General features: G+C 45.1%; 1 protein-coding gene across 2 annotated transcripts in view; it reads left to right on the top strand.

Annotated features, from left to right (window-relative positions):
* Positions 1-20866, top strand: part of FRMPD1 (FERM and PDZ domain containing 1) — a 102341-nt gene that overhangs the window by 45468 nt on the left and 36007 nt on the right. For both annotated transcript variants that reach the window (XM_081150763.1, XM_081150764.1), the window contains exon 2: positions 20651-20755. In XM_081150763.1, coding sequence (XP_081006889.1) covers positions 20655-20755 — 101 coding nt within the window. In that variant the 5' untranslated portion in view covers positions 20651-20654. The remainder of the gene's footprint in view (positions 1-20650; positions 20756-20866) is intronic.

Genomic DNA, 20866 nt, shown 5'->3' with positions numbered 1-20866 from the left:
TTTGGTAACTACAAATGACATTGTGCAGCTCTGATACTATGAGAGTAAAAAAGTTAACTCTCTGCCTGAAGGACAGGGGGAAGCTTAATGTGCTTGGCCAATTGATGGGAGGGCAGTAAGCCATTTTTTGCACTGAAGTGACACTATTCTCAGAGACCCACCTGACGTTTGGAGACCCTTTTGCCAATGGTTAGAAATGGGTCAGGCTTCCAGTCTTTTCACTAGCTGCTGCTAAATGACATGAGTGCTTAACACTGATTATTTTGGGGTAAAAAGAAAATGGAAAGCACTAATTATGGGCTAGAAAAGATATGGTGGTAAATCTAAAGTATGAAAGTATGTGCTCTTGACCTCTCTTGAGGAATGATCTGAGCTCGGCTGCTTCAGTAAAAGGGTAACATGGCAAATTTTCAAAGTCCTGAATGAAAAGGGCTTCAGAGGAATCCATCCAGATGCAGCGGTGCTTAGTTCTCTGAGGTTTTTGACTTAAGAGAAGGCAGATGAGAAACGTTGCGCTTCCTGTTCCCTGAGTATCCAGAACATAGGGTGTCAGCTCGACATTGTCACGACCAGCGATAGCAATACCACCCCACCCCTAAAAAACACCCCCTCTCCAAGGCTAACTTGTGAGCATTGATGTAGTTAAGCTTCCCAGTTACTGCTTTGCTGTTTCCTTTGTTCCAAATGTAGAATTCAGAAGGCTGCAAGAGGAAAAGCAATTATTAAAATAAAGATGAGGATGCCATTTATTTCTTCTTCTGAAAATGATTCCGTTGGTGGCTGAGAGTGTCTGCTCTCTCTGGTTTTCCCTGGAGAAGGACCCCGAGCCCGAGCTGTCCAGGGCCCCCTGCTGCTGGTGCCTCTGCTGTGTTCCTGGTCAGGTCAGGGGGTGATGTTCATATGAAGATCTATGCTCTTCCCTTTCTTCCTTCCTGGGGGCGGGGGACATTTTGTATATAGGGGTAAGAAGAGGTAATTCTTCCTTTCCTGAGCTCATTCCCGGGTAATGTGTAATAAGTTTCTTAGTGAGAGCGCTCCCTGACTATATGCCAAAAACCTAGATTCATGCAGGCTATTTTACAGGATGTTTTAGCTAACAGTCATGGACCTTCAAACAGGGTTGCCAACTCTGGAAATGATCAAGAGCAGCCTTTGTCTGGTGCAGGAATTCCCCCAGCACAGCCAGCCTCTCTTTGCTTAGGCCCGCCAATCCCCAAGGCACTCCTTCCTATGCCATTGTCAGTTGGCTCTGATTATTACAAAGTTCATTATGCTGAACCAAATCTTCCTTCAGGCAGTGGCTGCCCCGTTGGCCTTGATTCTGCCCTTTAAAGCCCCACACAAAAATCCATTTCTTCTCCCCCTGGACAGCCATGTAAGCCATTGGGACATTCAAAGACAGGGATCAGGTCCCTGAGTCTTCACTTCTCCAGTCAGAATGCCCCAGTTTATCTAATCCCCTGAAAAAGACAGTGCTAAGAGTTGACACAGCTGCGCAGGCCCAGCCTGACCAACCTGAAGGACCACAGCAGCCTCTCTTCAGAGTCTGTCCCTGTGTTAGCATAGCCTGAAGCCGGTTACTCTCCCTGTGGGCCTCCCTAGAGTTTGCTGTCAGGCCCTCTTCTGGGCTCTGCACTGGGCCACTGGGGAGCTGCATGCATGTTGGTGTCATAGAGACCCGGTGGGCTGTGGAGGAGGGTGCCCCGAACCAGTGGCTCTCGTGGAATAGCTCTGGGTGACTCAGCCCCCTCTCTGGGACTCAGATCCCTCCTCAGCCCGATTACTTCTAAGGTGCTGTATTGGTTTCCTGTGGCTGCTATTACAAATCACCACAATCTTGGCTTAAAACAACAGAAATTTATTCTCTCTCAGCTCTGGAAACCAGAAATCTGAAATCAAGGTGTTGGCAGGGCAGCACCCCCTCTGGAGGCTCTGGAGGAGAATCCTTCCTTTCCCTCTTTTAGCTTCTGGCATTTCTTGATTTGTGGACGCGTCACTCCAATCTATGCCTTCTTGGTCCCATTGCGTCCTTCTCTGTATGTCATATCTCCCTCCACCTCACTCTTCGAAGGACACTGGTCATGGGAGTTAGGGCCCACCTGGATAACCTGGGATAAACTCCTGAATGAAGATCCTTAACTTAATTACATCTGTAAAGACCGTTTTTCCAAATAAGGTAACATTTACAGGTTCTTGGGCTTAGGGTGTGGACATAGTTTTTAGGGGCCGCCATTTAGCCTTTGGGTCCCCGCTTTCTCTCCACCTATGTGACTGTCTTTCAGTTGTATTGGTAGCTGAGAGTCTCAGCTCTCAGGAGTCACTAGCCTCAGGTCTTCATTCTGTGTGTCATGTCTCTCTCTTTCTGCAGCGTCATGACCGCTGCTGTGAGGATGTCAGGGCTGCTCTAACCACCCCTGTTCCAAAGATGTGGGTAGGGGCCCAGAGATTAGGGTGCCCAGAAAAACGCACAGGTCTTGCTGGTCCACTCCCTCATTTTAACCAGCATGCTCTAGCTAGTCAGTGGAGTTTTTATCAGTGGGAAGGAGAAGTGGTCGATATTAAAATATTCATTACCAATTCTTAGAATTGGGGGAGATCCCACAGTGAATGGGCTCTGGCCAGAGAAAGGACACGTAGGGGAAGACTTAATGCCCTGCGTTTCCCCTCTAATTTAGTCTGAGATTGGCTCATTGAACTTGAGGGAAATTATTTATGTTCTCAGGGTCCAAGTACATATCTCTTTCTGTAAAAACAAACAAACAAACAAATAAGAAATGCTGCTTTGCATCCCTGAAAGTGTGTTGTAGTGTGACCTTTTGTCCTTTAGCCTGTTTCAGAAGTCCCATGATTGTTTTTGGTTTTTTTTTAAATCCTCACCCTAGGATATGTTTTTATTGATTTTAGAGAGAGAGGAAGGGTGGGGGAGAAACACTGATGTGCAAGAGAAACAGCAATCAGTTGCCTCCCCTATGCACCCTGACTGGGGATCGAGCTCGAAACCTAGGTATGTGCCCTGACCGGGAATCGAACCCACAACCCTTTGGTGTATGGGATGATGCTCCAATCAACTGAGCCCCCCCCCCCCCCCCCCCCCCCCCGGCCAGGGCAAGTCCTGTGGTTCTTTAAGTGGGATCGTCAGCCCTCTGCTGGCTAATGGGCTCTCCAAATGCAACGCACAGTAAGATGCACCTTTCTCCAAAAAGTGTGTGTACCATTTGGTTTGCAGTTGGTATTCCAGAGTGCCCAAAAGGCCTAGGGCGAGCAGGAGTGCTTCTTTTGGTGAAGCCAGTGGTATAGAGCTGGGGGAAGCAGACGGAGGACAGTGGCCCAAGAGGGTCTGGCACCAAGCAGCTCCAGACTCTGCTCATAGCTGTTACTACTGTTCCATGATTACTGCCTCCCACCTGTCCCGAGCATCTTCTGGACTGCTGCTCCACACAGTTCAAAGTGCTTTGCTATGAAAGGCCTCCCCAGGGATGGGGATGGGAGAAGGTGAGAGGGGACAAAGTCCCTGCCCTGTCTGCAGCTGGCAGCAAGTCAGTGCAGGGCAGGGTACTGCGTGTTACAGAGACTCATGAGAGCCCAACAGAGGGTTGGCCATGCCTCGGGTGAGATCCAGGAAGGCTTCCTGGAGGCACTGGCATTTAAACTGAGCCCTAATGGGTGAGTAAGAAAGAGAGAAAGAGGGGAAAGGCCAATAGGGCAGTACACCCAAAAGTGCCCTCAGTTGTACCCCACCAGGACCCTTGAGTGCCCTCTTCCTGGTCATCCAACCAGAGCTGAACTGGAAGAACCTCAGGTTTGAAAGGGACCTTAAGGATGGATCATCTAGTAAGGCAGATATTCCAGCTGCACTGCTTGGAACCTCAAGAACAAGGGAACAGGAGCGGTTCAGAGATCTCTGCTCATTTTACTTCTGGGTTTAAAGAGCAGCAATTTTCCATTTGACAAGGCTTCCTAACTCCTCAAGCCTTGCTAACATCCTGGATTTCTTTCTCTCTTCTACCTGCTAATTACCACCAACTCTGTGTGTATTTGGAGAGGTTGCTCCCCTTGTCTGGGCCTCAGTTTCCTATCTCTGGACTGGGTTATATCTAAGGTCCTTTATAGCCCTGGCACTACATTTAACTTCACAGCATAGGTTGATCACCCACTATGCGGAGGGTGATAATCTAGGCCCCAGGGCACATAGGGATAGAGAAACAGTCATCGGCCTTGTAGTGGTGACGGCCCAGTGTGGGGACAAACAAGCAAAGCATTGTGATGAGTGCTGTGGTAGGGGCTGAGTCCAGAGCTGGAGGAATCCGAACCAGAATAGGGAGACACTAGCCACTTGAGGAATGAATGGGCTCTTTGCCTTCAGGGAAGAATTATCCTGAAATGCTTGTTGCCTGCATGAAAGCATGAATGATGGAGACTGGTTCCTCCCAGGTGGCATTAGAATTTTCCCTTTTTGAATTGGAATTATCAAATTGGAAAATCCCAGCAGAGACCGCCAATATTAAGGGCCTTGTTTCCTCTCTTCTCCTGCCTTTCTGCAAAGGAAAAAAAAAAATCCAAATCTCCAGAATATATTGACCTTTACTCACAGAGCTCTTGGGATGTGCAGTGCAGTTTAACAAGTACCATGTATGCCTAACTGAGAAATGTCCAGGTAAACGCAGAATTACATGCCTAAAGAGAATTAATCTTTTGCCACGATTGTGTTCAGAGCTGATTTTCAAAGGCAGTTTCAATTTTCCCAGTTGTCTGAATGACCGTTAGATGTGTATAGACTGTGCACTCTCACCCCTTCTCTTGTATTTCTTCCACCCAGTTTAATTTGGATAGATTCTATAAGCTTTTATTGATAGCCTGTTATAAGTTAGCCAAGTGTTGAGAGGCTAATGGTAGGAGAGACTATATCACTGTACAGAAGTTTCTTTTCTGGCTGCACTGATAAAATGTATACACAGGAATCAGCGAACAGAGCCATCTATTCATTGGGGACTGCTGAGTAGATGGGCGTGAGTGCCAGGATTCCTGCCCCAGGCGCAGGAGTGTGGAGAGATGGTTCTCCAGAAGGTTTTGCAGGAGTCTGCATTGGAGGCGGGCCAGGGATTGCAAGCAGACTGGAGGTGCAGGGCAGAGAGCACGGCAGGTGGAATCAGCATGAGCTGACTTCTCAGTCTCATCTTTGGCCCCTCGATCTCGTGCCTTAATAATGAAAACATTCCTCCAACACATGACACTCGAGCATATCTCAGGACCTTTGCTCATCCAGCTTCCTTTGCCTAGTCTGCTCTGTGCTTAATCACCTACCAGTAAAACTCCAAGTTCTCCCTTAATTCAAGTCTATTTTTGCTCTTTGGTCCTCATCGGCTCTCCCTCGCCTGCTTTTCATGGTGTTTTGTTTATATTTCTTAGTATGGTGCCTGGAACATTAAGGACCCCCAAGAGATATCAGGTGAATGAAAGGGTGAGCAAATAAATTCCTGATTTTGGGGTTCTGAGTCTGACTTACTACTGGACCCGTGAAATGTTTAAGAAAGGAGTGGAGTACACTGAGGTGGAAATGTGGGTGGCAGGTGCTAAGCAGGGACCACTGGGCTGCCCTTGGAGGTGGGGTGGCGAAAATACCCTTTGGAGAGGGAACAGGATGTCTGCTTTCCAATGACTAGATGCACACAATAGAAAAAAATACTGTGAAAAAATATCCTAGACACTAAGCATGTGGGGGAAAATCTGCCTCCAGAGTAATCAAAAGACTGCAAATAAAAACGGCAGCACCCCCTTAATAACTCTACTAAATCAGGGGTCAGTGAGCAGTTGGGGGAAATAGCTTTCGTACTGACTGAGGGAGTGAGCCTGGGATAACCTTTCTGGATGGCAGTTTGGCCATATCTAGAGCCTTAAAAATATGTGCAGTTTTTTACCCAGCAGCGCCTGGCCTGGGAATTTATCCTAAATAAATAACTAGAGATGTATTATGCAAAGATGTTTATCTCAACATTGTTTGTAATACAGACATCGCTAAAGTAAACCAAATGTCCAGCAATAGGGGGTTAGCTTTACAAATGGCCCTTCTATCGGTATGAAAAAGAATGTTGCAGAATCGGAAAGAGAAAGGGAACTGTTCTCAGAGGAAAATCAGGCTACAAACCAGTATATACAGTAAGTTCCCAATTATGTTGAAAATGCGTATTTTTTCACCCAAAAGGCTAGAAGGGTAATTGGCAACTTGTGGGTTATAGTGGATAATTTTTTATTTTCTTCTTTCCAGGAAGAAAAATTTCAAAATTTTCTACCGGGCACATGTATTGCCTTTATAATCAGAGAGTGAAAATGAGTGTTATGTAAGAAGAAGAGATAAGCTGTTGGAGAGCATTGTTTGAGCTCCATTGGGTTGAAAGCAATATGGGCACATCGTTTATCTTGCAAATTCCAGACAGGTAGTGTTTTCATAAGGAAGAGTGGTCTTAGGTCCATTTGTGTGAGTGTATTTATAGAAGTAAAAGCTTTGGGGGAAGGAAATAGATTGATTTTTTTTCCCCTTGAACTTTTGAAATTATTTTTGCCACTCCATTTGTAATTGAGCCCACGGAGCTATTCTTATTTCTTCTTTTCTTAGGTACTGCGTTAGACCTAAAAATGTTAACTCGCTTAGGATGTGGGCTTTGCTAAAATTATTCCCCTTGAGGTCTTCACTGGACTCCTGCTTAAACAGTTGGGTCTCAAAGAAGACCACCTCTGGAAATCTATTTTGCTTCACTATCTGATGTGTTTTGCCCCCACATCCTTGGATCAACCTGGATACCCAAGTCGGAAACCGCTCCTGCTTTGTTGGGGTGGTTTCATCAGCCACATGTAAGGGACTCAGGAGAGGGCACCTGCTTTGGGCGCTGTCTGTCGGAAAGGTTTATTTAGAGGCCAATCTGGCATCACCTTATCCTGTGGAGGTAACATTAGTCTGCAGAAAAAGAGATCAGAGCTGGGTAGAATCTCTTTAAATATTAATTATAGTGATGCCTTTTGCCACACATCTCCAAAGAGCTCTGAACATTTCACAGACATTACCTCATCATTAATTTTCACAGTGTTCTTGGGTGAGAAGCTGATGGCAAGTATTATGGTCTCCATTTGGGGCAGAATATAGCATATATTTTAGATAGTTAAGATAAACTTACGAGTTATATTGACTAGATATTGATAAAAAAATTGATGCAATTTTTTTGGTGTATTCTTTCACAGTTGTCCTGTATTTCCCACAAATTATATTGTCTTTCTGCATTTTTCTCCACCAACATTTATTGAGTGCCTACTGTGAACGAGCCACAGTGCTGAACACTGTGACTAGGAGTGAAATTTAACCTCCTTAGTCGCACACTTAAGACCTTTGATGATATGGCTTCTAACTGCCATTCCTACACTAAATCTCTCAACCCTGCTTCACATACCCATCGTTCCCCACATCCCTCTTTCTGAACTTGTCTTCATGGTAGTCCTATGCCATCTCCCTTCTATGAATTTTCTATACCATTCCCCAGCCACTGATGCCAATGCCCTTCTCTCCACTCCTGCAGGTCTCACTTTCCTCTCCCTCGCAGCTTGGTCATCTCTTCCACAAGGCCTGCTCTGGTATCACCCTACTGTATCCACAGCTGGATGTGATCTCCCACCGTTCAGCCCCCAGACATTCTACCACCTCTCTGCTGTGGTCCTTACTGATATTTACTTTGTATTTTAGAGATTTATGAATACTCCTTGATGACATTTCAAGCTCTTTGATGGCAGGGATGATACAATTCATCTATATGTGTCTTTCAGTGACTTGCCTATGTTAGATGTCCAAGCACTCATTGTGTAAAGGAATGAAATGGACATAATTTCAGGCCAGATTTCACCGGTTTGTGCAGACCCCTGTGGGGTACAGAGGACAGAGGTCACTGATAGAACCCCACTTGGCCTGACCCTTCCTTTGATCTAATCACTGAGGCCTCTTGCTTCCTACAAGCCTGTACTGTCCTCTCATTGTACCCACACCCACATGATCGTTCATCTGACACTTGCATGTTAAAAACCATCCTTCTCTCGTGGCATTCTGGGGAGGCACAGGAAAAGAGGCAATTGGAGTAGTTTGAAGGGTCACCTCTGTGCGTATTTCTTTTTCACCTCTGTTGTGCAAATCATCCACATTGCATGGGACCCTTATCCAGCGCATTCGTCACTCCTGAGCTGGCGTGAGGGCTGGATCGGCTCCCGCTCCACCTGTGGCTGGCTGTTGAGGCTGGGCAGGTTATTTAATCTTCCCGTGGCGTCATTTCCCCATCTGTTAAGGGGGGATAATGTGCCTGAGGGTGACCTGCCTCCCTGGGATGCTGTGAGGCTTATTGACTTAATGCCATTGCTATTAACTTTAACCGAAGATGGCTGGACAGAACCGGCTGGAGACCGGACACAGAATAATATGACAGCCATGAAATGGATGCCTCGTGAGACCTCGAGCGTCATCTTCTGTGTTGCCCTTGGCATGGAGGAAGCCAGTTAGCCCATCAAGGACATCCAGGGCTGGAAAAGCCCTACCGGGCTTCCAGTCCAGCTCTGGATGCTTTGTGTGGCTGCGCAGCAGTTGGTGGTGCCAGGGAGGATGTGTTATCATGAAGGTCCCAGTTGCCAAGTCTGTGGCCCCTTTTCAGGATGGATCCTTTGGTTATCTTGGATGATTTGGCATGACTGGTCACATATCCTTGTGTGTGTGTGTATCGTAAATACATATAACATAAAATTTACTTTTTAAAAGCTATTTTAAAGTGCCCAATATAGTCGCATTAAGTGTATTCACAATGTTGTGCAACCATTAACACTATCTAGTTCCTGAACTTTTTATCACCCAAAAGGAAGCAAGCCCTTTACCCATTAAATAGACACACCCTATTCCCTCTTCCCCTGGCAACTACTAACCTGCTTTCTGTCTCTATAGACTTACCTAGTCTGGATATTTCATATAAATGAAATCGTACAACATGTAGCCTTTTGTGTCTGGCTTCTTTCACTTAGCATAGTGTTTTTGAGGCTTGTCCATGTTGTAGCATGTGTCAGTATTTCATTGCTTTTATGGCTGAATAATATTCCATTGCATAGATATACCACAACTTGTTTATCCATTTGTCCGTTGATGAACCTTTAGGTTGTTTCCATCTTTTGGCTGTTGTACATAGTGTCTCTATGAACATTCATGTACAAGTTTTTCTTTGAACATTTGCTTTCAACTTTGAGTATATACCTAGGAGTGGAATTGTTGGGTCAATGAAAATTCTAAGTTTAACTTATGGAAGAACCACCTAACCGTTTCCATACCCCTTTTTGAACCTTCCTCTCCCCAGGGTCCTCAGGTTGCTCTCAGTCCTTTCTGACCATTTCTTCTGTTTCCTTCATGTCTCTCTTGGATCTTCAGCTCCTGAAATGATAGTGCCACCCAGGTTTGTTCATTCCTTCCTCAGTTCTGCTCATTCTACCCTAGTGGTGCTCAAACCTAGCTGCACATTACAATTATAGAGACTCCTTTCACAAACCCTGCCCAGGCCTCACCCCAGATCAGTTAAATCCCCATCTCTGGGCTGGTGGAGCCTGGGCATTGGTGTGATTTAAAGGGTCTCAGTGATTTTGATACGCAGCTTCTCTCAGAATAATCATTCATTCTCATGGTTTCAACCTGATGACTGCCTAGATTTTATTTTCAGCTCCAACTGTCTACTGGACATATCCACGAATGATACTCAAGCACCCAATTCAACTGTTCCCAGCCAAACTCTTCCTTTTTCCTCACAAACCTGGCCTCTCCCAGTGCTTTCTCCTATGGTGAAAGGGACCACCGTCTCCAGCCATCCAAACCAGAAACCTGAGATTTATCTGGCCTTTTTTCTCTCTGTTATTCCAATTTCCCTTTGATTCATTTATTCAATAATTCATTGCCCAGTCATTAAGGCTGAGGACAATCGGAAGGAAATGCAATCTAGGAATTTTGTTAGGAAGACTAAAAAGACATAGATGAAACAGTTAAGTCACAATGCAGAAAAGAGGATACCTGAAATTAACAGCAACATTGTTATTACTTCCATTATTGAAGACTTTCTTTGTACTACTAGTGGATTCTGGTAGTAATTGTAGCTTGTAATTCAGAGCAGAATAGAAGATGTGATCTGCTTGAGACATGAGCGAAGGTTGCAAGGCTTTTGCACCACCCTCTGTAGGGTGAAGTAGGCCCACTTCACATGTGACAGTACAGGTTCAGGGAGGCTAAGGTACTTGTCGAAGAATGTGTGGTTAGCACATGCTTATGAGAGCTGGGATAGGAACCCGGGTCATATCAAAGCCTGTGCTTTTGACACGAGAGGTCACTGGGGAAGAGCCTTGAACCCAGCAGCACGTCACAGCATGGAAGGAGGGGGTTCAGGATGTGACCACCAACTGATATCATCCATGCCCATGAGAGTGCTTTGGAAGCTGTAGAGGGTGGTGCAAAACCCTTGCAACCTTTGCTAATGTCTCAAGCAGATCACGTCTTCTATTCTGCTCTGAATTACAATTAGGTGTTTATATCTCTGATTCCCCTGGTGAATTATAGACTCCTTGAGGGTGAGAACTGAGCTTGCTTGTCTCAGTGTCTCCATCAGCCCCTGTACCCAGCACATGGCTGTTGATCAATAAGCATTTCTTGAATGCAAGTGTGGATGTTAGAGTTGACTCAGAGAGGAAGAAAGGGAAAGGGGAGCCATGGTGATGTCTGTCCAAGTGTGTCACAGCTAAGCACTTGACTAGAGGTTTGACTGAGAGAATTGGAAAGAAAGAGAGGGACTCTGGGGCCCTCTAGAGATATGAGTGAAGAACCCATAACAAGATCTCAAAGTGAATGAACTTCAGCCTGACCTCTGACTTCCAGTTTCGTGGCACTGAAAATCTGATTCTCTCTTATTTCTTCTTAGCTCTTACCACTTTCTAACATTCTTAATTAATTTCCTTTATTATGTTTATTGTTTCTTGTCTAGGGAGAGCCTCCACTAGAATATAAGCTTCTTGAGGGTACTCAGTTTTGTCTCTTGTGTTTTCCCTTTCTATCCCCCAGTTCCCACAGTGTAATTGCTTTTTGTCACTATGGGTTTGCCTCTTCTGGACTTCCATATGAATGAAATACTATCATATGTGGTCTTTGGTGACTGGTTCTTTTCACTTAACACAATGCTTTCAAGGTTCATCCATGTTTAACCCCTTAACTTTACAGATAGGAAAACTGAGACTCAGAGAGGGAAGGGAAACAACTTGGGTCATGCGTCCTGCTGGTAGCAGAACAGCAACCTGATTTCAGGTCTTCTGTCTCCACATACAGTGCTCTGCTCCTGCCTAGGGTGGACACAAGGGGCTCAGTAGCCACAGCTTACCCAACAGTGTCATTCTGCCATTCACCTTGAGGCTGCTTATGGGGCTCCTTCAAGTATAGCTGTGGTGAGGTGAGACCTTGCAGGTAGCATCACTGTTAGCATCGGCCCTTTCCCACAGCCTTTCCAGAGCTCACTGTCCATCTGATAAAGTGGGTGGCTTGTGTGATCAGCTTCTAGTCTTCTACTTGGAGTGGCCTGGGTCCCTGTGCCCTCAGATTACTAGAAAGAGAAAGGCACAGCCTAGGCCCCATTATGCTGACTGTTCCTGCCGTCACCCTGTAGCTCCCAGAGGGCCATGCAGAGGCCATCTGTACTGAGCTCGATAAGAGGCTAAGCCCTTCCTAACAGACATCTAATCCTGTTATGCTGATGTGAAATCTGAGTGGCATGATGATGCCCTGAACCCACGTTTCCCAAAGGCTTGTCTTTGTACCACATGGCACCCAAGATGATTTTAGGTGATACATGAATGAACATTTTTGTTTAAATAGTTGTATACTTATTTTAATGTGTTTCAGGAAAAAAAAAATCCAGTGTGATCAAAACTGTGATTTAATGAATATTATTGTCTAGGGTGAAGCTAAAGTAGGGGGCGTTGTACCACAGAATCCTTTCACACAGACTGTGTATATTACAGGCGTGGTAGTCTGGCAGTTTGCTGACATGGCAAAAGCTATGAGGGCAGTTTGAGGTCAAGTTTCATTTGGGGACTGTCACTCTGAGGTGATGATGATCTAGGGTACTTTCCCACGAGCCACCTTGCATCCCTTTTCACCTTGTGCAAGGTGAGATGGCAGAGGATGCTGATGGCCAGAGTTCCTTTCCATGACCGAGGGACTTAGAAAACCAGGACAGATAGCTGTGAGACACTGGTTGTTCTTTGGTCCATGATAAACCTCCATTCAGGTATTCAAAGTCCTTTCTATAAAAAAGAGATTCCTCACCCTAGCTGGTTTTGCTCAGTGGTTAGAGCATCAGCCCCTGGACTGAAGGGTCCTAGGTTCGATTCTGGCCAAGGGCATGTACCTTGGTTGCAGGCTTGATCCCCAACCCCAGCCAGGGCTCATGGGGGAGGCAACCAGTCGGTATGTCTCTATAGCATCGATGTTTCTTTCCCTCCCTTTCTCTCTCTTTCTCTCTCTCTTTCTCCCTTCCACTCTCTCTGAAAAGCAATGGAAAAATATCCCAAGGTGACGATTAAAAAAAAGGGGTGGGGGAGGATTCCTGTTGGAGACATAGGCTAAAAGAGGTAAGGAAAGGCAAAGGAGGAACAGGGATGATGTATGGTGCTATTCCAAAATAAGAAACGAAAATAAAACAATTTCATTTAGCTTTTGACTTTTTTTTATGAACATGAGTGAAATGACCTGTGAGGTCAGTGTCAGAGCCTGGGTTGCAGTGAAACTTGGTTGGGCCCCCTGTGTAGGGAAGACAGAATCGAAACTCCTTCATGGGGTCCTGGTTGCAATTACCCTTTGAGGAATAATCATGTGGTGTAATAGATAAGCCCCTCTTCCTTTCTCAGAACTGTCATTTTTCTGATAAAGCATCATCTTAATCTGAATTCCTTTGAGAAAATTAATGCAGGTGTGGGAAACCAGCCCATTATCTCTCACTGAGCTATGATCACTGTAATGAGCCAAGGCAACATCAAATGAGCGACATTAGAAATGTAAATAGGAGTTCCTCTAAATATTTGCAAATAACTTTTTCTTGTGGCTTAGAACACTCAACAATTAAAGCTGCTGATTGTTCTAGTGTTCTGCCCTTCCCATAGAATGTCAGACCTCCATAACCTGCCAATATTGATTCGACAAGTGTCAGCTGAGCTCAGGGCATTCTGCTAGGCCCTGCCGGCATGGTAAGGAAGCAGAATAGCTTTCTCCCACTCTCAAGGAGTTTGCAGTCCAGGGGGCAGAAGACAAGACCTGAATCCATGTGAGGTTAGGAAACATATGACAAGAGCGTAGACAGGGAGGTCACGGGATGAATGGAGGAGTAAGACACAGCACAGCAGCTCTGTGACCTGGGAACTGGATGGGACATGGTAGACCAGTAGGCGGGACCCCACCCTGGATGTGCTAGAGCTTGAGCTGGGTTGTGAAGGTTAGATAGGGCCTGAATATGTTTCAGAGAGTGGAGAGATCATGAACAAATACACAAGGAGCGGCCACCTAGGGCTGTTTTGAGGGACAGAGAATTACGAGACAGGAGGAGGATGTTGCCTTGGGTCTCCTCGACCACATTTGGGGAAGTTCTTTTTTTTTTTTTTTTTTTGTTTAATATATCTTTATTGATTTCAGAGAGAGGAAGGGAGAGGGAGAGAGAGAGATAGAAACATCAATGATGAGAGCCATCGATCGGCTGCCTCCTGCACGCCCCGACTGGGGATCGAGCCCGCAACCCGGGCATGTGCCCTGACCGGGAATCGAACCCCCATCGCCTGGATCCTAGGTTGACGTTCAATCGCTGAGCCACGCTCGGCCGGGCCTGGGGAAGTTCTTTAACCTCTCTAAGCCTCAGCTTCCTTGTCATCAAAATGGAGTTACGGATTCTCGCCGTGCGAATTGTCATGAAGAGTAAGCGACACGTCACAGGTTATGCATGTGTTAGTGTCCCTCCTTTTCCTGCTTGGCGGGGAGAGCGGCAGTGGGAGATTGAGCTGGACGTGTGGGGAGAGGCTGGGTTTCAGGGATGGGGAGCCCTGGAGAACTTAAGGAGCGAAGCAATGAGACAGTGCTGTGTTTGGAATTGGCCGATACTTAGCGGAATTCAATGTTAAGATAAAAGAGAGAACCAGAGGCCTGATGACTTGTGCATCTAGGCTGAATTAGAGGCGAAGCCAGGAAGAGAGTCCAGGGCTCCTGACTTCTGGTTCAGTGCTGCTCTCAGCATCCCAGCTGTAATCCAGAGGGATGCTAGACGTGCAGATGCTTGGGCCTCCCTCTAGACCAACTGAATCGGAAACTCTGGGGCCCCCAACAATTTGTGTTTTAACCAGCCCTCAAGATGCTTCTAATGCTTTTAGGGAACTGGTGTTCTGGGTTTTACTAAGAAAGAATGGAGGGAGGGTTATGAGAAAAGCAGACTTTTTGTAGGAGCTGGGATAGAGACAGAAGAGTGAAGCAGGCGCCAGAGATAAACTTTTTTCAAACTTGAGGTACAATTTACATACCAGAAAATTCACTCTTTTAAACTGTGCAATTCAGTGGTTTTTAGTATATTCACAAGGTTGTAGAGCCATCACCACTGTCTAGTTCCAGAACATTTTCATCACCCCCCAAAAAAAACACCCCCTACCCATCAGCAGTCAGTTCTCATTTCCCCTTCCCTACAGCCCCTGGCAGCCACTAATCAGCTTTGTGTATGTATGGATTTGCCTATTCTGGGTGTTTCATATAAATGGAATCATACAATATGCGGCTTTTGTGTCTGGTTTCTTTCACTGAGCATGATGATTTCAAGGTTCATCCATGTTTTGGCATGTGTCAGTATGCCACTCCTTTCCATGGCAGAGGTAAACTTCTTATGCTTCAGACTTTTGCGTCAGGCAAGTTTGGTCATACAGCTGAGCTCACACTACCTCAGAAAAACAGGTTTCTCTTGGGCACATTTGCATAGAACTTTACAGTTTTTCTTTTCTTTTTTTAATCCTCACCTGAGGATATCTTTCCCATTGCTTTTTTGGAGGGGGGGCGGGGAGAAATTGATGGAAGAGAGACACATCGACTGGCCACCTCCCACACGCACCCTGACCGGGGCCGGGGATGGAGCCTGCAACCGAGGTACATGGCCTTGGCTGGAATCGAACCCGGGATGCTTCAGTCCACGGGCCAACTCCCTAACCACCGAACCAAACTGGCCAGGGCAGAACTGTGTAGTTTTTAAAGAATTGTCACAACGTAATGGGATGTAAGCCTTAGACCAGCCCTGGAGCACAGCCGGGCAGGGATCACGGTAACTGTTTCCAGGGAACAGAAGCTGGAGAGAAGTGTTCTGTGCTCAGCCAGTTACTGCCACCGCACTCACTGAAGCGTGCATGGGGCTCGATGGGTGGACGGGCAGAGAAACAGCATCGTCAGAGAATTCAGGGGTGTGAGAATTCAGGGCCTGTTGGGGAAACAGTAGGTCATTCAGTTCTGCTGAAGTGGACAGTGTGAGGGAGATGAGATAGACAGATAGGCAGGGGACAGATCACAAAAGGCTTTGATTCCCATCCCAAGGCCCAGAGGGAGGCAGGGGGATGGAAAGGTTGACCCAGCTACAGAGACGAGCAAGCTAATCTGATTTGAAATTCCACTTCTGCCACTTCCTTGCTGTATGTGCGTGGCCAAAATACTTACCTTCTTCATGCCTCAGTTTCCTTTTTGTAAATGAGAACTGTAATAAGCATTAAATAAGATAACGGATGTCAATTACTTAGCCCAGTACCTGGCACATAGGAAACAGTAGTTTTGTTAATGTAGTTGCGTTAGTAATATTACTGTAATTCTTCAGCTTAGACTTACCCTAAGGATAAAGGGAAACCGCTGAAGGATTTCACAAATGAAAGTGACATGACTAGAATTACATGTTGTATCACTTTGGCAGCCTATGGAGGCTAGATTGATGGAGGTATATCTAGAAGCAGAGACACTGGCTAGAAAATTATTATACGTAGTATTTCAGACAGCATCAATGTTTGAACTGTGGTAGTAGCCCTAAGAAAGGAGAGGAGGGGTGAGGCTAAGATAATTGGGAGCCAAGTCAGTAGGGCTTGGTGGCTGGCTCACTGTGGGGCTTGAAACAGGGAAAAGTCAAGAATGATTCTGAGTTCTGACTAGGGGAGTGAGAGAAGGTTGTCTCCTTCAACAAGATGTTCCACCTTGGAGCTGGGGATTTGAGGAGTGGAGCATTAAAAAGATGGTGAATTCTGTTTTAGAAATAACTGGCTCAAGTGCTTATTGCACAGCTTCGTAGAGATATCTTAGAGGCAGTTGGTTCTTAAAGCAGCTGAGACTGTGGCGAGTGTTTAGAGCAGCGAGTCTCAGACTTTGCTGTACGTTGGAATCACTGGGGTGGGAGGGGCGGGAGGGGGTGTCTTTAAAGACTACCAGTGTCTGACTTGCACCTTCCAACATTGTGATTTAATTGGTCTAGAGTGCAACCTGGGATTGTGAAAAGCTTCCCAGACCATGGGCAGCAAAGTTTGGGAACCACTGGGTGAGAAATAGATACTGTTCGTTTAGATGAAAAGGGAGCTGAGAACCCAAACCCAGAATTAGATGATGGAGGGAGGAAGAGTTCACGAAGGAGGTAATGAGGAGACAGGCATCGCAGGAGCCAAGGGGGTGGTCAAGGTTTTAACACTTTTATTTCTGTGAGTTTAAGAGAAAATGTTAGTTTGGCCATTAATTCTCTCACTGCTCAAAAAGCTCGATATTTGCCATGCATTTTGGTTTCGTGTGTGTGTGTGTTTCTGTGTCAACAGTTGGTTTACATCCTTGGACCTTGTGTAAGCAATTTTTGGCTCTTCAGTTTCTCTTCTATCCTTTACTGCCTCCATTGAAATCCAGTTCTCAATAGCAGGTACTATTTCCTGAAGTCTTTTATTATCACCTCTCATCCCTTTTGAAGGGTTTACATCCTTAACCATGGATTTGCTTTTAAGATAGCTATCACTTAGCATTTAGTCTTCTCCATTTGCAAAATATTTTGAGAGAGTTTGCCTTTTCCTATCACTTTGTTCCAGACAACCAGGAGTGTGTTCGGTTTGAGGAGGATCCATGCCCTTCACTGAATTTTGCCCAACTGCTGTGTGCCCAGAGGAGGGTGATCTAAAGTGATCCTGTCACATGAAGAACTGTGGAAGGAACCGAGGATGTTTATTCTGGGGCAGAGGAGACTTGAAGACAGTTGCTATGTTCAAAGTAGTCAAAGGGATGTAAAGTACAGCATAGGGAATATAGTCAATAATATTGCAATAGCTGTGTATGGTGCCATTTGGGTACTGGAAATATCAAGGGGAACACTATGTAAAGTATATGATTGTCTAAGCTGTACACCTGAAACCAATACAAAATAATATTGAATGTAAACTGTAATTGAAAAAAAAAGATTACTATGTTCACCTCCAGAAAGGCTGATGTATAAAAGGGAGAGCTGATTTATTCTGGATGGTGGTGGTGGGAGGGGCAGCACTGCAGGGGAGGCCTGAAGTGGCAGAGAGGTGGACTTCAGCTTTGTGTAAAGACGCTTTCTAGCAATAAGACATGACAGAACAATTAGAGGCCAGAGGACTTCTGGGCAGTGGGATTATAGAAAAGAATAAAATGTTTGGGGATTATCTGGCTCTTATTTTCTTCCATTAGCCCAGCAATTCAGAAGCTAATACTAAAACCATTAGCAGGTCATTTTCTTGACTTTAAAATTTCCTGCTCAGACCTGGCTGAGTAAGGGAATACTTTTAATGGCTTGGTTGATATAGTTATTTGTTTGGTCTTTAGGGATCCCTGGATGAAGGCATGTGCCTACCCACAGGCCAGATATATAATGCAAATTAATTCTTTTAATTAGAGTCATATATGTTTATAGAAATCAATTAGCTAAATCGTATTTGGCAGCAGTCTCCTAATAATCCCCTTTAAGTAATCATTGCAGTTTGGTGACCTTCAAAAGCAACGGAAAGGCTGAACAGTCTTCAGTCCTTAAGGATATGCCTGAGATCCCTGACACCTCTGCAGTCATTTGGAGACTGAAACAACATAGAAGTCAGAGATTTTGTATCTTCTAGTGCCTTGGTTACTTCAGGATTTCCAGAAACTCCAGGGCATGTGGGTCTTTGAATTTCAAGACAAAACACAACAAATATCACCTGGCCTGGTTCTTAGATCTAGTAGAAACCTCAAGTTGCATGGATGGAAGGAACTGCAGACATCATCTAGTCCTGATATTCCATTGTAGTGTCCCTCCTACAGCCATGCAGAGTTAGTTACTCAACCTCTGCTTGACTGCCTTCAGTGACCAGAATCTTGCTAATTCTTGAGAAAACTCATTCCATCCTTGGATCCATGGAACAGCAGAGAGGGCTAGACTTAGAGCAAGTTGAAAACTCCCCCTCTCTGTGGCGTTATCTCCATTGATGCTGGCCCGGCACCCCAGAATCATGTGGATTATGTCTCTTCCACCTGGTGGCGTTTGGCTGTTTGTGAACCAGGATCATACAGGCCTTTGTCAAACATTCTCTGATTTTTCAAAGGCTTGGCTTTAATCTCCTTATCATTCTAGTCCCTTCTAAAAAGGTGCTGAAAATGTGATTGCCCTGACCAGGAATCGAATCCAAAACCCTTTAGTTCACGGGACGACACTCCAGCCAACTGAGCCACACCGGCCAGGGCTTTTTTCATACCGTTTTTAACAGAATTGGTGTCAATATTGTACTGGTTGCTAAAAAGAATTTGGAAGCTTTCCTTCTTTATGCTCTAGAATAGCTAAAATAGCATTTGGGGGAAAATAAACTAAGTTGGCTAAAAGCACCATTATCCTGGATTGGATCCTGGAAATAAAGGAACATTAGTGGAAAAAATGGTGAAATCTGAATAAAGTCTATATTTTAGTCAATATATTGGACCAATGTTAATGTCTTAGTTTTGACAAAGGTGCAGTGATAATGGAAGATGTTAACATTAGGGAAAACATAATGAAGAATATATGTGGGAACTGTCTGTATTATCTTGGAAACCTTTTATACATCTAAAATTATTACAAAATAATGTTTATATTTAAAATAAAGCAAAAATTATCAGGATGAGGTACATTTTACAGATTTATAAGCATTCACCTTTCAACCTATCTGTGCCTGGGACTTTTTTTGGGGGGAAGGGTAGCTCTTTAACACCTTTCTCTTCTATGGTAATTGTTTATTTGATTTTCTATCTCTTTTAGGGTCATCTTATACCATTTTATATTCTCCTTGAAAATCATCTGTGTCATCAAGGTTTTCAGATATCTTTGTGTATTATTAAGCAACATAATCTCTTATAATTCTTCTCATATTTTCTCTATATCCATGGTTATTTCTCAATGTCATATCTTATTTTGTGTGGTTATTTATTGGGTTGGGAAATTACTTTGGTGATTTGAGACCAATATGTTTAAAAAGTGAAAAAGACTAGAATAGAAAAAAATTTATATATATATATAGTTTTATGAACTGGAATCTCAAGCACATGTATTGTTTTTCTTGGTAACCTGACAATATCTATCAAAGCACAAATGCATATAACTTTTGACCTAGCAAGTCAATATTTGGGAACTTATCCAGATATATAATTGCATACACACAGAAATGATACATTACAGTATTATTTAGAATAGCAAAAGACTGGCAGTAACCCAAATGTCTATCAAGAGAGGACTACTTTTTAAGTTACAGCACATTCATACAGTTTAGTACTCAGTAGCTGTCAGAAAGAATGAAGCATTCTATGTATTGATGTGGAAAGATATCACGGATATACTATATTCTAAGGAGCAGAAAGCATGGTGCAGAGCAGTGTGTACAGTGTACCCTGTGTATTGTGTTAAAAGGAGGAAATATAAAATCTATATTTGCTTGTATAGGCATAAAGAAACTGGAAAGACAAATAGAGAAGGAGAACAGTGATTATTACATATGGGTGTGGGAACTGGGTAGATGAAGGCAGGTAAGGAGAGAGGAGAGACCTTTCCCTGTACTTTTTAAAAACTGTGGTAAGAACACGCTTAGCATGAGATCTATCCTCTTAACAAATTTTTAAGTACACAATACAGTAATGGTATATCCTTTTACAGTGTAGGTTTGAGTTGTACAAATGAATGACCTATTCAAAAGTTAAATATGAAATATTGAGCAAAAGAAGCAGCACTCGGAAGGACAGGCGTGTGGTGCAGTCCTGGAGGCAGCAGAGCTGAGCGGCAGTCGGGGCGCACGCAGTTGGGGCAGGGCAGTGTCACACGGTAAGGCAGGGTCCCAGCCCCTGTTCAAGAAACCGTATCGATCTGATTCCCTAAGCCTCGTGTGTAACTGTTTAGGGTGTAAGGCGATGCGCTCCTGTGAGGCTGTGGGCCCTCGGGCGAGGGCGCGGGAGGGGACTCGGGCCCTTCTCTCGTCTGGGCCGCAAGGAGGGCCCCGTTCTTGGCCAGCGCGTGTTGAACGGGCAGAGACGGGGCGTCCGAACATGTGGGCCGGCCCTGAAGGAAGCTCTTCTTCCTTTCAGGTAAATGGAAGAGCTGGAGAGCAGTTTATTCCAGACGCGGAAAGCACACCGAATAGAGCAAATGGTGGCGAGATGGCTTCGGCGCTCCCGGGACAGCTCCGCGCGGTAAGGCTCCGGGCCGGGACGATTTCCCTTTGCAGAGGCTGTGGCAGAGGCTGTGGCCCGGGGGGGGGGGGGGCGGAGGCTTCGCCGCGCTGGCTGCGCCCCGTCGCTGTC

Source organism: Miniopterus schreibersii (genome assembly GCF_964146895.1).
Source record: "Miniopterus schreibersii genome assembly, chromosome: 11".
NCBI classification, from domain to species: domain Eukaryota; kingdom Metazoa; phylum Chordata; class Mammalia; order Chiroptera; family Miniopteridae; genus Miniopterus; species Miniopterus schreibersii.
This window is presented reverse-complemented; position numbering and strand designations above follow the sequence as displayed.